The sequence below is a fragment of the Athene cunicularia genome (assembly GCF_003259725.1).
Source record: "Athene cunicularia isolate RWA chromosome 12 unlocalized genomic scaffold, athCun1 chr12_part1, whole genome shotgun sequence".
Lineage (NCBI taxonomy): Eukaryota > Metazoa > Chordata > Aves > Strigiformes > Strigidae > Athene > Athene cunicularia.
Window position 1 is genome coordinate 10,336,055 of NW_020799116.1, and position 14,289 is coordinate 10,350,343.

The window sequence follows — 14,289 nt, forward strand, 5'->3', positions numbered from 1 at the left end:
TTTTTTTTTTTTTTTTTTTTTTTTTTTTTTTTTTTTTAAGTAATCCCTTGTATCTCTACCAATGTGGAAAATGTTGGGAGTTTAATGGCCTTGAGTTATCAGGAAAAGCAAGAGATCCTCCATGAAGCTGGAAAAGCTAATCTGTTTTATTACACAGAAGGGGGAAAAATCAGAGGAAGGCAGAAAGTACACGAGATTGCTTGCCATGAAACTCTTTGTTGTCATGAGTCACTGACTGCAATTTGAATTAGAAACACAGTGTCCCAATGACTTTCAGTGTCTCGTAGTGCTATTGTGCTGAGATACAAGAATAACATTGATACAGAAGGAGATTTGCTTCAGGTTTGATGTTAGTTTTTCTTTGGTTTTAGGATTTCTTGTGTTAAGCCTGCCAGGATTTTCCTCTCAGAATCTTGGGAGCACTCTGAGCCTTCTGCGAGTCCGTGAGGCAGAGAAGTGCTGGTAAGTGTGCATCTTGCATGGCACAGATGAAGCAGTGGACTCAGATTTAGGAATTTTTGATATTTGACAGTGTTTGCCAGTGTTGTACATTGTGAATGAGTTCACCTGTCTGGGATGCATCAGGAAAAACTGATCCCTAATGGTTCAAGTGGGAATAATAGCTGCTTCCTGCTGTTTATGGAGGTAATTTATTTGCAATTAAATACCTTATTTTTCCCCCCTATTCATATTGTCACCTTGCTACTAGCACAGGGAACTCTCAAGTAAACACAAACCCATGCTGTGAAAATCACTAACACAAAGTGGAAGCATCATTGCTCTGCAGTGTTTTCTGTTGTAGATGATTTTTCTGGCGCGAGGATTGCTCCCGCACCGCAAGCACACCACGCTCTCAAATGGAACCCATTAGGTGCTGGGTGCTGTAATTTTTTTTTCCCTGCTCCTTTACTACTTGGTAGAGTGCAGAATTTCTCCCGTGGCAGATTTTGGAGGCATCTGTGTGTTTGGGAGGGGGATATGCTGTTTTTTCACGGAGCTTTATGCTGAATGAACAGTCTCGTTAGACTCCAGGCCTGCGAGGAGCTCTGCCTGGCAGATCCCCTGCCCACATTTTCGATTCAAGAGGGCTCTGCCTGGCTTTGTGGCTGCTGAATGATGTGCTGGGGGGCAGGAGCTGCAGTGGCTAAAACTAACTGTGGCATGAGCTGGGTTTCAAGAGAGGTTTTCAAGGTGAGGCAGGATTTCTCCTAGGAGGTGTTGCTTTACTAGAATGTGTTTGTTTGTTGTTATTAACATGAGAAAGCTCATGATTTTGCAATTATTCTGTGCTTTGAAAGAGGGAGAATGAGCGTACAAAAGAAGAAAGTGCTTTTGCTGCAAATTCATTTTGAAATTCAGGAGAATTTTCATTGCCTCTGTTGGAGGAGGCTTGTCATTAGCAGTCTCATCTGAAAACAAACTGCAACCTGCTTTTATTTCCTTTGTGCATGGCTGACGCTGTCATTCCCAGTCATCCAGCCCAGTTGCTACTGTACTTTGTTTTATGCTTCATGCTTGACCTATGAGCTGAAATGCTAATCGCCAATGAAAATTTCAATTAATATAAAACTAGTTTCAGCCAGAAATGTGGTAAGCTCATTTAGGAGATGTAGTATCTCAAGGAAAAATATAATGGCAAAAGCCTCAGACAATAGTTTAATTTTTAACCAACCAGTGTGCATTCAGACGTATCTGCAAAGCTCAAATCTGTGCTGTTTTGTTACCAGCAAGGGGGAGTGATTGTCACTGAGTATTTGCAGGTCTGTGGAAAAGCCATGTTCACAACATTCCTCTGCTACAGTGTTATCTCCTTGTGCTGGAATAATTTCTCTGATTTTGCTGATTAACAAAGAATGAATGAATATATGGCCATACCTTTAAGAAAAGGAGATACAACAGATACACTTGGAGAGATTGCACTGCTCTTACATCCATAAATGTGCGTGTGTGTGTATATATGTGTATATATATATATGTAAAGCCAGGAACATTATGTTATCATCCTTGTACAAGTATTACGCAAAGTGCATTTTATGTTGCAGTGAAAAAATATAACCTAAGATTTCATCGTGGTATTTTTAATTCAGTTAACTTTAGACGCATTAAGAAGTTGCTAATTAAACGACCGTAGATTTCTCAGAAGTCTGCAAAACACATCAGTAATTTATGCTGCAGGTCGTGGTATACACAGATCAAGTACACTACCTTAAATCCAGATTTTCCCCTGAAAGAGAGATTGCTGCCACTGTAGAACTGGAAGAAGGCTAGAAGAAGATTAATGTAGAGATATAGACTTGTTCCCATTAAGGAAAGACTGTTTGCATCTACAGACCTAAACTCATCCATGACAGAAGCTGCTGTAGTGGCCCAGTGCTCCCACTGCTCAGTGTTGCTGCCCGGTTGACCCCAGATCTGGGTAAAGAACAGTTTTACATGCAGTGAGGATGACCAGAGAAGCAGGATCTGAGACCAAACTGGGCAGCTAAGTTACCCCACCGCATGCACGTGCTCTGGTAAAGCTGGTGCTTGGAGGAGAGTTCAGTTTGGTAGTGGGATTGCAAAGGGGGGGTTGCGGGGAACTGCATGATCGCAAGTGATGCAGAGGTGGGGACCTCAGAGAATCAGGGAGATTATTAGGCAGCGAGTTTAACACTGCACATAGTGAGGGACTCATTATCTCAGGTGATGGAGGTCAAGGTACATCGTCAATTAATAAAAAAGAAAAAGGCACTTAAATTTGTGGACTAAAGGCCTGTTGGTAGCTATTATGGACAAAAGGTTAGATGCAGTATCCGGCTCAGTCCCCAGAGAGCTATAGGACGTGGGGAGGATGTATGTACCAGGGGAGGATCATCTAGATCCACTCCAGTGTGACCTGAGGTCCTACTTGTGGTTAAGCACTCTTGTTCCTTTTAAATCAATACAGATGCTTGTATTTATTCACATATTTAAGAACATCCATAACGGTGGAATTTGGCTGCAGGGTATGTGCTCCTAATGGTAGGAATAACCACATTAACTGTTATCTCAATTTACTTGTAAGTGCCATGTCAATAATGTTACAACTAAAGTTTAATGATGCATTCATCATAAACAATGTACTGTTCACAGTTAACATTTATTTCTTTGGTTATGAAAAAGCTAAACCAAGTATTGATTTCCATGCTGGATTTTCTTTTGAGTCTTTATTGCTAGTACTGCTCAGAGGCATTTTGAGCTTACAGCAGAGCTGGTCTGATGGGACTGGCAAACCTGGTCTCCTGACCGACTTTGCAGGGTTCCTACTTTTTGAGTAGGTTTCCACCATGAATATCCACAGCTACAAAAGTGCACTTTGTTTTGAGCAATTGTGTAATTTCTATTAAGTTGGTGGTTTTGTCAAATGTTGCGGGTCTTAAGCGTGCTCACACAACTTTTCACAGGAAGGAAATGCAAAAGTGGGGAGTTTTATTTAAGATTGCTTGACTTAAAGTTAACAAACGATCCTCTGCTGGGCTAAGTCAGGTCCAATCAACATTAGATGGGTTGAGCAGAGAGACCAAAATAGGTACTGACAAATTATTTATTAAGTTTAAATGTCACATGTTGCCAGAAATATTGGTCAGTTCCACACTATTTTTAAAAACCTGGCTGACTTGAAAGGAGCCATCCAATGGAGCATGTTGGAAGGTGTAAAGAAAAATCAGAAAAAAAGTAAAAAAAAGTATTCAGTCTGGTTTGTATGAATCATATTAGTGAAATGACAGTAGGGAATCCTTTTGTTTATTTTTTTCGGGAAAACCTGAGACCTCACATCCTTTGGCAGCATGCACCTCTAGACCGTAGGAAGAAGGCTCACACTGGCAAATGTCAGCAGACAGCTACCAACAAGCAGATTATTTGTACTGATTAGAAACCACATTTCTTTAGTTTTCACTTTTTGTGTGTAAGAGACATGCGAGACTTTAAGAAATATGGTCCTTGTACTCTGTGATTTAGTACTACAGTGCTTCAGCGAGGAGATGTATGAAACAAATTAAATCAAAACTGTCAGCTGCTGTGCCATTATATGGGCAGAGTGATGACCAAGAGAAATTATTAACCATTTATAGCTATCTTTTGAATGGTTTGAGAGCATAGGGTGTGATCTACTGAGATTTAAGCGAGGTTGCATTTTAGGATTTTGTTGGGAACACCTGGGAGTAGATTGGGAGTATTTTCAAAAATGGATAGCTGGTGCCAGCTGCCTTCTCTCGGGGTTGGGGATATGCTTGTACACCTTTTCAACTTCCTTTTAGCTCAGAGTAGATCTCAGACAGAGAGAGCATAAATTGAGTTTCCACACAGTGAGCACAAACATCAACCTGAGTTGTCGGTCAGAGCTGGGTGGTAGCAGAGCACCGGCTCAGGGACAGGCACCAGCTGTCACCCTGCTGCGAGTGCCTGGCCGGGAGGTGCCCTGCCCAGCTGATATCTGACATCTTTTCCAGAAATCCAGGGTTTCCCAAATCCCGAGATACTTATTAAAACCTTGTCCCAGGGAAATTAATTCTATTACTTACACTGGTTATTGAATTGAATGTTTTACTGCTGCTTGTGCTACAGTAAAACATTTCATAGCCTTTTGTGCATATTTATTATTTATATTCTTTCTATCACATTTTTAGAGGTTTTTTGTGGTTCGAGAAACTGAAAGGCTGATGGATTACAGAATTGGGAAGGCATAATAGTCATAATCATATTTGAAACACATACCTTTTGTGAAATAGTGTTGAAGTTGTTTAACTGCACCGAAAACTTACTTTACATGTGCTGTCCAATAATGTTTATAAAATCCTTTGCAAGATAAATAAAACATAGATGTCTCTCACTAACCCTCCTGAGAGTGGACTTGCATCTCAAAAAAAGCCTTCATGGCTGTGTGCTACAGTGTAGTTGGAAATATTTTACCATGGAAGGAAGAACATCTTTCTAATTTGGATGATAATTTTAATCACCTCCAGCATATGCATCATGGGCTGCTTTTCTGAGAACATCCAAAAATAGGTGATTGGGATAGAGTCGAGTGAAGGTTATCTTCTCCCTGCTACCAACACTGGAATGTCAAAAAGCTTTTAGGGGAACAGCTATGGATGACATTGATACCTGAAGTACAACAATGGGTCCTTATGAATGCTCCTCATTTCCAAACACATGAGTTACTATGCATGTGGGGTTTTTTTCAGGGAAAAAACCCCCAACTAACTATAGCTGCATAAATACTGTTGCTGTAGCATTACATCTGAGGCTTCACTAGCATAAATCTCAACATTTCTTAGCTAATTACTGAAGTAGGGAGGTATTGCTGTTCGCGGCACGGAAAAGCACAGAGGTGACTAATCCTGCATGCTCCAGGGCTCTGCCTGTATCCCAGGGGACCCTTGGCCCCTCTTCTGGGAGCTGAGGGACCACTTTGTTCCACACTGAACACATTTCCTTGCCTTATGAGTTTTTTGTCACCTGTTTGCTGGAAGACTCTATAGTAGAAGGGAAAGATGGGCATGGAGGCTCCCTGGGGTGGAGATGAACACTTTCTGAGTAGAAGTCCTTGTCATTGTAGGTGTCACCTGCAGCTTCGCTTGAACTGGGGCATGAAGCTCGGATCTGTGAGGGTGGAAACAGGCAGGTGGAGCATCCCTGCTGCCCTCCACTCTCAAATTCCCCAGCACCTGAGGTCATTCACTATGATCTTTGATGGAGTCTTATCTCTGGGTTTCATACCACCAGCCTCACCAAAAGGCCCTCAAAAGTGAGGGGGCTTCAGGGGCACATGGGTGGGCACTGCGGGGTCAAGGCTGGCCTCGGACTGCAAGCTGTGCAGGGACGGAGGCAGAGGCATCGCTTCTGGAGCATCAGTGCTCACCGTGCTGGGTCCCCGCCGCGCTGGCACAACTGTCAGCTGTGGGTACAGTCCTGCCACCGCCCCCAGGTCAGCAGGGACTGCTGCCGTTTTGGGATGGGGGACATTTTTCACTGTGTCTGGGATATTTTTCTTCTGGGTTTGTAATCGAGAAAGAGTGAGAGTACTTAATTAAGCTCCTGTGCTATATAGTCACTTAACCTGCAACATATGGTATAATTAAATAACCAAGTTTTTATTTCTCATACCAGGAAGCAATTTTTTTTGCAGAGTTTTGTTCTGTTATTCTGTAGCTGGGGCTACACTGAAGTCTGTAATTTCTAATTACCAATGACTTCTATTTAACAATCATGTAACATGTATTTCATTTAGAAATTAAATCTGATTGTAGCTAATGAAAAGGTCAGCTCAGAAATGTACCGGTATTAAGCTGTGGGAATCCAGTACTTTCATGAATATTTGTGCTGTACAGGACTTACACAGGGACCAAATCTTACATATTTTAAGAGGGAACCAAATAGCTGAGATTGATGCCATATTTAGTAGTGCAATTTAATTTCTCTTGGAAACAGTAGACCAGTAATCTGAAATTTTGGCTGTCATCCTGCTACTATTTATGAGCAATTTTAATGTAGTAATTACATGTAGGGAAAATTGTTCACTAGGTTGATGAGATAAATGAAAATTTAGGTTTTTTTTCTTGTTTAGTTGTCCAATATTTTGATTACACATTTCTGGAAGCAGTGGTATACAATGAAAGAATCTGGAACGGCATCACTCCTTAGAAATACAGATATTTTGAAAGATTTGCTCACTGTAAGTTAAAGGCAGCTCATTAAACAAACAAATGAGCTGTCCATAGAGCAATCAGTATTTACTATTAACTGAACAGCACAGTAAATAATGAATTGCAGGTAAGGAACTACAGATAAGTATTTGCAGTGAATTCAAATGACTTAAGCCTGAGGCACAGAAAAGCGAACATAAAGATAGAAATGGGGAAAGGAGAGGGAAAAGAAAAAGGAAGAGGAGGGTTGGTGAGTGTAACATTTGGTGTAGCATATATGATCGTTCATTGTACCAAGGAAAGGTTTTCTTCGTAATCTTTTACCTCCCTGCCTGGTGCAAGGGATGCTGCAGCCAGCTCCTTGTGAGAACAAAGGAGGATGTGGAATTCCTGGGAAAAAGCAGGGGTCCACAGCAAGCTCTGGGCCTGATCCAGCACACCAGATCGGAAAGCAGGGCTGATGTTTTTACCAAGGTCAAGATTTTGCAAGATTTGGCACTTACTAAACTCCAGGAGAGCGTTGTGCTTTGGCACCAGTGAGACCGAAACCTGCCCACAGCTGCCAAGTGCTTGCGCAGCTCCCTCATTTATTGCTCCAAACTACTTAAGCAGCTACGTTGTTCATTTGCTAGGAACTGGCACAAGATGAAAAATTTTAGTTTGGAGTTTAGTCATCATAGAAGTAAAAGATAGTGCTGCCTGAAGTTTGGGTATGCATCTGTGTTCAAGGCCAGGATGGATGGGGTGTCTGGAGGATGTCTGATACTGCTAATTTAGGGAAGGGGCTTGGGGTTGTTTGGGTGGTGCAGATGAGAGGGAGTGTTGGTGATTTAATCAGAGACTCTCCAGTTTCAGCTGAGCTGTGGGCCTGAGGCTTGGTAGGGCAGCCAAACACGTGACAGCCATGCTAAACGCCTCATGCTTGGCAGCCCTGTCTATACATCACCTTAAATAAGGTTAATCGCTTGGCACAGATCTCCTTGCGGGGAGGACATATATCTCACCTGTCCGTCTGCCGAGGACCATCGCTGTCCAGAACAGAGCACAGAAGAGCGACCAGCTGAGTCGAGGGATGTTGGGGGAAATGCGCATTAAGTGTTAGCCTTCCGTAATAACTGCTGTCGTAGACATCACAGACAGGAGAACGCCTCTGCTACTCCCTTAGGGGTAATATATATAACATACGAACAGGAACCTTATCTTGCCGGATAGTTATCACTAGGTAAATACCTCCGCAGAGGTACTGTTGCTTAATTCACGTCACCCCGGGACTGTACCTCGTGGAAACTGCCACAGAATAAAATGGCAGAGGTTAAATGCAGCTGCAGGAAGATTTCCAAGTAGCCTTTGGAAGTATCTGATTGCTGTGCACAAGTCCAGCACTGTCTGTCCCCAAATGCTTGCTGCTTCCAAATGCTGGTGCTGTCGACCCCTGCATTAGTATTCAATGCAGGGAAAAAGAACGCTGCGCTAGACAGACCAACTAATTACAGCAGCCTGCAGAGGCAAGTTGTGCTGTATCACATGATAAAGTATATCCTTTTTATTTAGTAGATTTCTTCTTTGCTCTCTGTCACTTTATTAAAAAAAAAAAAAAAAGATATTGTGAGCTAATGGGTTTCGTTAAGGAATCAAGCTGTTTTCCTGTTTTTTTCTTGAATTTAATCTGAATCTATACAATGCTTTGTAACAGTCACATAAAAACAAGTTTCCTACTCCTCAGTGTGCAACCCTAGCAAGCTGCACACCTGTAATCTTAGCTCCCCTTCCTCTGGTTAGCATCCGGGCAGGGGCTGCTCTGGTCCCCAGAGCTGTCAGCAGACGGGGGAGAAGAGGCCTTTGCTACCACTGATGCACGATCTGTGAGCAGCAACACCGGTCAGAATTTTATGAGCCTAAATTGCAATTGTGTGGCTAGAGGGTTTGCAGTCAGAGCATCTCTTTTACCATAGATGACCAGATAGATCTGGAACCGAGCCAGGCAGGACGGGTAAGGCAGGGTAGGAGAGTCCAGTCCCGCAGTGACAGGACTTGTGCAGCCATCAGGTAGCTGCTGGCCAGGGCTGCCATGTGGCTGTGCTGGCGTGTACCCCCCATGCTGTGATACAGCCCAGATTTTATTGGGTGGATGTTTAGTAAGGTCTATTGCTCACAAGTCAAAGCCAGGAGAAATCAAACTGAGGGAAATATCAACCGCCACAAAACAGAATTTACTGATGTTGGCCAATTCTGCCTGATTTGTACCCAGACACATTCTGGGGGTGGCAGCTCGGTCAGCAGATCCCCATCCCCGGTGGTGCCCTTTTGCACCATTCCCTTCTGCAGAGGGAGGCACTAAGCAGATTGGTCACCTTCTTCCATCAGCAAACACTCGCTGCCTAAGGTAAGACCTCTGGTTTTTAGCCTCATTTCTAAACAAATGAGGCTTATGTGATTATAGTATCTGTCCTTGTTCCCTTGTTGGCGAATTTCAAGCTTCATCCAGGGGTTTTGGTCTCAAAGATGTTAACTTCTAGGAAGTTTCCATGAACTGGTGCCTGTGTGAACAGAAATTATCCTGTTAATGCCTCTAGAGAACAGGCCACAGCACAGCCTGATCCTCCTCTCTGAGAGCTAGTGCCAGAGGGAATGTGCAGGGTTAAAGGGAAATCTCTGCTTTGTGCCTGTGTTTTGTAGAGGTCCAGCAAACCAGCCATGAGGAGCGAAGTGTCATGGGCTGAGCAAGGCTTGGTGCTGTCTCTGCTCCAGCTGCAGCCAGCTGTGCTGGGCAAGGGCAAGCATCCCCAGTGTGCTGCCCAGGCCCCACCCCTGCTGCCCCCACATGTGACTGCTCTCAGTGGCCCTGGGGTTGCTTTTCTGATCCATGGATTAACTGGGTAGTATGTGCGAAGATACGAGAGCAGTGTGTGTCAGGCTTAGTCTGGAAATACCTGGTCACAGTTGTACAGCTCTGTTGGTGAACTCTTGAATCGACGCGCACTCTGCCATGCGGGGCAGGGCTGGGCTGCCAGCAGGTTGGTCCTTACCTCTGTCATAGTAGCCTTGTCTTAAAAATAGCTCTCACAAAATTATCTTGACAACTGAGGTCTAAATTCTCTTGAGACTGATGTCCCGTAAGGGCTGTGTGGGAAGATGCACCAGTACAAAACATCTTACACTGGTTAATATTTCACTGAGATATTATGAATGATGCTGACTACTGAAATCCTCCATAAAACCACATTTGTAGAATTCTCTCTCCTTTACTCCTCTGTGAATTACACGTAAATGCTCATTAGAGCTGAATACTTCTCCTTTTGGCAGCCGCTTGACATTTTTGCCTTGTAATGCAGAACCTCAGGATGTATAATAGATTGTGTAAAACCGATGTATAGTAGTTCTGGGATTATGGAAGAAAAGCAAGGGTTTCATGTTCTGGTTCTTATTAATGAAATAAACTAGATTGTGTCATTTTTAAAACGTAAATGAAAGATAAAAGACACATGAAATTTATGAACGAGGTCATTAGTGTACCAAATTTCTCTCCTTAGATTTGTTAAATTTCTTTCCAAGTTACACAACTCTCATTAGAAAAATTTATGAACTTTAATGATTACAAGTATACTGTATTTTAAACCATCCCTGCTTCTAATTGCAAAACAAAAAATAATTATATTTCTATGCTATAATGAATTTGTACTTTTGTGCATGTATTTTTTTGTTAGAAACTTAATAGAGGTCCTTCCCAAAGCCAGGGGGGTGGTGAGAGAGGAGAGGAGATTGTACCACTTACTGCAGTTTGCTGCAAATCCTGAAGCATTCCTTTAATTTAGTAACCTTGTTACAGCCAAGTTAATATTGCAAGCTAATATGGCTGTTTCTTCTCCTTGCTAGACTCAATTTCACATCCTTACATCTGATTTGAAGTGACGGTGAGAGGAAGCATAAGGTGTCTCTCATTCAGTTTGGACTCCTTGTTTACAGAAGAGTGATGGAGATGCTGTTAAGCACAAAAGGGATCACCATATGCCTGTTTTTCTTTGTATTGAGTTTGGCAGCAGGTATTGAAATACCATTATCAGGTGAGTTATAGCTATTTACTGAACACTTTGCTGTTTTGGTTTGGTATCTTTTTTTTTTTTTTTTAATCAAGCTTTCCCTGAAGAAAAAAATATTAAATCCTGCTTTTCAGTTGTTCCATTTTGTATTTAATTCTGCAAGAACATGGCCTTTGGGAAACTCAGATCTGATAAAAATGTAAGCTACTTTGTTTGGACCTGTTTAAATGTAGCAGTAAACTTGTCTAATAATATATATCTGGTGTTTGTGATCCAACATACCACTTAGCTCTGAGGTTTTGGTTTTGTCCTTCACATAAATTCCTCATTTTGGCTCTGAATCTCCCTGAAGCTTGTTTGATGTACATATACTCCTACTTACTTGTCTTGCAACCTGCCATTTCAGCCTGAAAAAGGAGCAGGTGTATGTCTTGGGGCGGACATTAGTCCCCAGAGAAGTATTTCCTATGCCTTGCATCCTGCCCTGGGGAGCACCTCCCTTATCCCTTCTCTGGCTGTGATGCATTCAAACTGCCTGTTTTACATGGTTGGTGTGGTTTCAAGACACGTGTAAAATACAGGGTGAAGCTCATAGGGGACAATCCAGTGAAAGCCATTGGACCCTGCTGCCTGGATTACAGCCCAGACCTCCCAAGTTTTGCATTTTTCAAACATAAATGGACTGAGAGGATTGCAAGCTACAGTTTGCTCTTTTTTTGGGGGGGGAAAGAAACAACAAAGCAAAACTTTATAATATAGGATTTTATAAATTTTGGTGGGGAAAAATAAGTAAATAAACCTCTGGCTTTGGGTCTTGTAGCCTCAGAGTAGGAGCAGTTTCAGGGCATCATGTGGACCTGCCATGAGCTGTTAGCACTCTGGAGTCTGCCAATCACCCTGGCTGCAAAGGAAAAGGCAGTCAAGCAGGTTTATGGGATATTTTTCAAAAGCTATCCAAACTTGTTTAGTGGCATTTGAAAGTAGAAGGGTTTTTTTTGAGGAAGGTACCATAGTGGCTCCTTGTGTTTAAATAAGGCAAAAGTGGAGCTGTGATTGTAAAGTGCAGGACAAACTGTCTGGGCATCCATTGCTTTTAAATAACTACACGGGGGAACCATCTAGCCCTTAATTTGCTTTAATGAAGCATTTTATATTTTAATAAAATGGAATTATGTCCGATCAGTGAAGCTGGTGAGCTTGGGAGTATTCAGCTTTGAGACTGCATGGTATGGCAAGACACCATGTTTCGCTCCAGCATTGAGCTTCCTGGACTTAAAAGAGAAACCAAAGAGCATGTTAATTTTCTTCCTGGCTGTTTATAACAATGTGATGATCCTATTATCCCCAGCTCCACTGCAGGGAGCATTCTCCCTCGTGTGGCTCTGTTACACAGGCATTTGCAACACTTTAATTCCCTTAGAAAAAAAAGTTAGTGAAACATCATTGTGTGACTGTGTGACTGGGAATGGCTCTTTCCCTGCTGTACCCTGGAGGGGGTATTAAGTCATCTGTGCGGGCCATGGATTTCCTGGCAAATTTATCCAGGCTATTTTATCCAGGATGGAGATAGCAGTTTGCTACTTTGTGTGCATGTCTATGTGTCTGGATTAAAAAGCCAGTTATTGACTTCAACAATGAATAAATTTACCAGTCCACACAACAATGCTCAACAATGCTTTGGATTTCATTTTAGCATGGCCCCAGGTTTCCTCTGCCCTGGATGGTTTGGTCAGATGTGGAAGTGTGTGTGGGCAATGCCCGTGAGTGGCAGGTCGAATGCAGCCAGTGCTGTCCAGCCTTCCGCTGGCTGCCACAGCAATAAGAGTGTTCAGTGCCAGGAAGATGATGATGATCATCATCATCCTTTTTTTTTTTTTTAAGGCAAGCCTCACTCTTTCCAGGAGTATGGCAATCCTGACCCTGTCTCTTTTCCAGAAAGGACCTGAGTAGAGCACAGTTTTGTTGGATGGCATTTTAACCTGGTACCTCTTTGTGTTCAGTTGCACAGCTTCCAACAATCACAGAGCAATCTCACACCCAGGTTGCCTACCCTTTTGATGAGGACTTTACAATTAAATGTGAAGCTAGAGGAAACCCACAGCCCACGTGAGTACTGCTTTCGCCTGGAGAGTCAAGCAGAAATTGAGTTTGCTTTTAGCCTTTGCCAAACATCGTTCTGGTTTTGAGGAGGGGAGGAGTAGCTGATGTCTGGTAACCTGCTCATCATCGTAAGGCAAGGTCAAGGTTTGGGTTTCTATTTAGGCCATTCAGCTTTTGTTGCTCCATCACTTCTACTCATTCTGTGAATAGATATCAACATGCCTTTTTCTTGTTGGGAGATGTTTCATTTCTCTGGCATGTGCTAAGTTCAACCCATGATTTAAAAAAGCTTGTCTGGGCTGTGCTGCAAAAGATAGGAGGTGTGTAATGGTAATCAAAGGGTCCCAGCTGTTCTTCTGCCTTTTCCACAGCAACCCTAAAAATACCGAGCACAATAAACCATGTATTCAGAGATCACATTTGCATTTTATCAGATACCTTGACTGTATCTAACATCATCACAACCATGGTGATGTTACAAATATACACACAAGGAGTTATTCAAATAAATATCCAAAGATAAGCTTTATGTATTTTACACCAGTGTAAAAATGAAAAAGATTTTTAATGAAAATGTGAATAACGAAAATATGTAACGAAAAATGTAATAATAACAAGGAAAATCTCTTCCTGAGACTTTTGCCACTGGATGGTGTATGGGCTAAATTAATAGCTGGTTTGCATGTAATTTTTATTCTTTAGTCCTTCCTTTCTTTTTTCTCTGCAACATAATTTCAACTTGCTTTAAAAAGGCAAATATTATTTTAATATCAATATTTGATCCTTTTAACTGGGCTCTGAATGGAGATTTGTAGTGTGATACCAAATTTCCTTTGTTTCACTGTTTGTCAGCAGATTGGTGAAAAGTTTTCTGGTATATTTAAATGTATGTGATAGTGCTGGCTAGGCAATAGGAACCTGTATTCCTCTCCAGACAGGTCACAAGGCAGTTTTGCCAATACTGGTGAAGTGCCAAAACATATATTTCTGCTGCCATTAATTTGTTCTATTAAAACATTGCAAAATGTTGACAAAGATATGTTTTCCACTAAATGCATGTTATACTGTAATTTCAAACGGTCTCTGATTTTGAAATGGCTTAGCCCAATTTCAAGCCGCCTGAGACTTCCAGATACATAAACTATGATCAATACTTCAGCATTCATCAAAATCACACCCGAGTAGTATCAGAACTACAAGTGATTCTATGTCAACACTCAGTTGAGTCATCTCAGTTTCTTCTGGGTCCAACCATGGTATCTCCTGTAGATGGTGAGAAAAGCTCCTGTCACTCCTTGCCAGTCAGAAGTGCCGGCTCTCCTACAAACACGACATTTTTGCAAAGCTTTACTTCCTTTCAATGTGTGGGCTCTTGCTTTCACAGATGGTCTCTCTCATTTACTGTCCTTGCCTTAAGCTTCGTATTTTTATTTCATGTCACAGTCAATTATCCAAAAGTAAAGTATCTGATAGGAGACACATTCCCG

At 42.1% G+C, this 14,289-nt stretch overlaps 1 protein-coding gene across 10 annotated transcripts in view; it reads left to right on the forward strand.

Moving 5' to 3' along the window:
* Positions 1–14,289, forward strand: part of CHL1 (cell adhesion molecule L1 like) — a 103,494-nt gene that overhangs the window by 37,391 nt on the left and 51,814 nt on the right. For all 10 annotated transcript variants that reach the window (XM_026857325.1, XM_026857322.1, XM_026857324.1 and 7 more), the window contains exons 2-3: positions 10,539–10,726; positions 12,703–12,808. In XM_026857325.1, coding sequence (XP_026713126.1) covers positions 10,636–10,726; positions 12,703–12,808 — 197 coding nt within the window. In that variant the 5' untranslated portion in view covers positions 10,539–10,635. The remainder of the gene's footprint in view (positions 1–10,538; positions 10,727–12,702; positions 12,809–14,289) is intronic.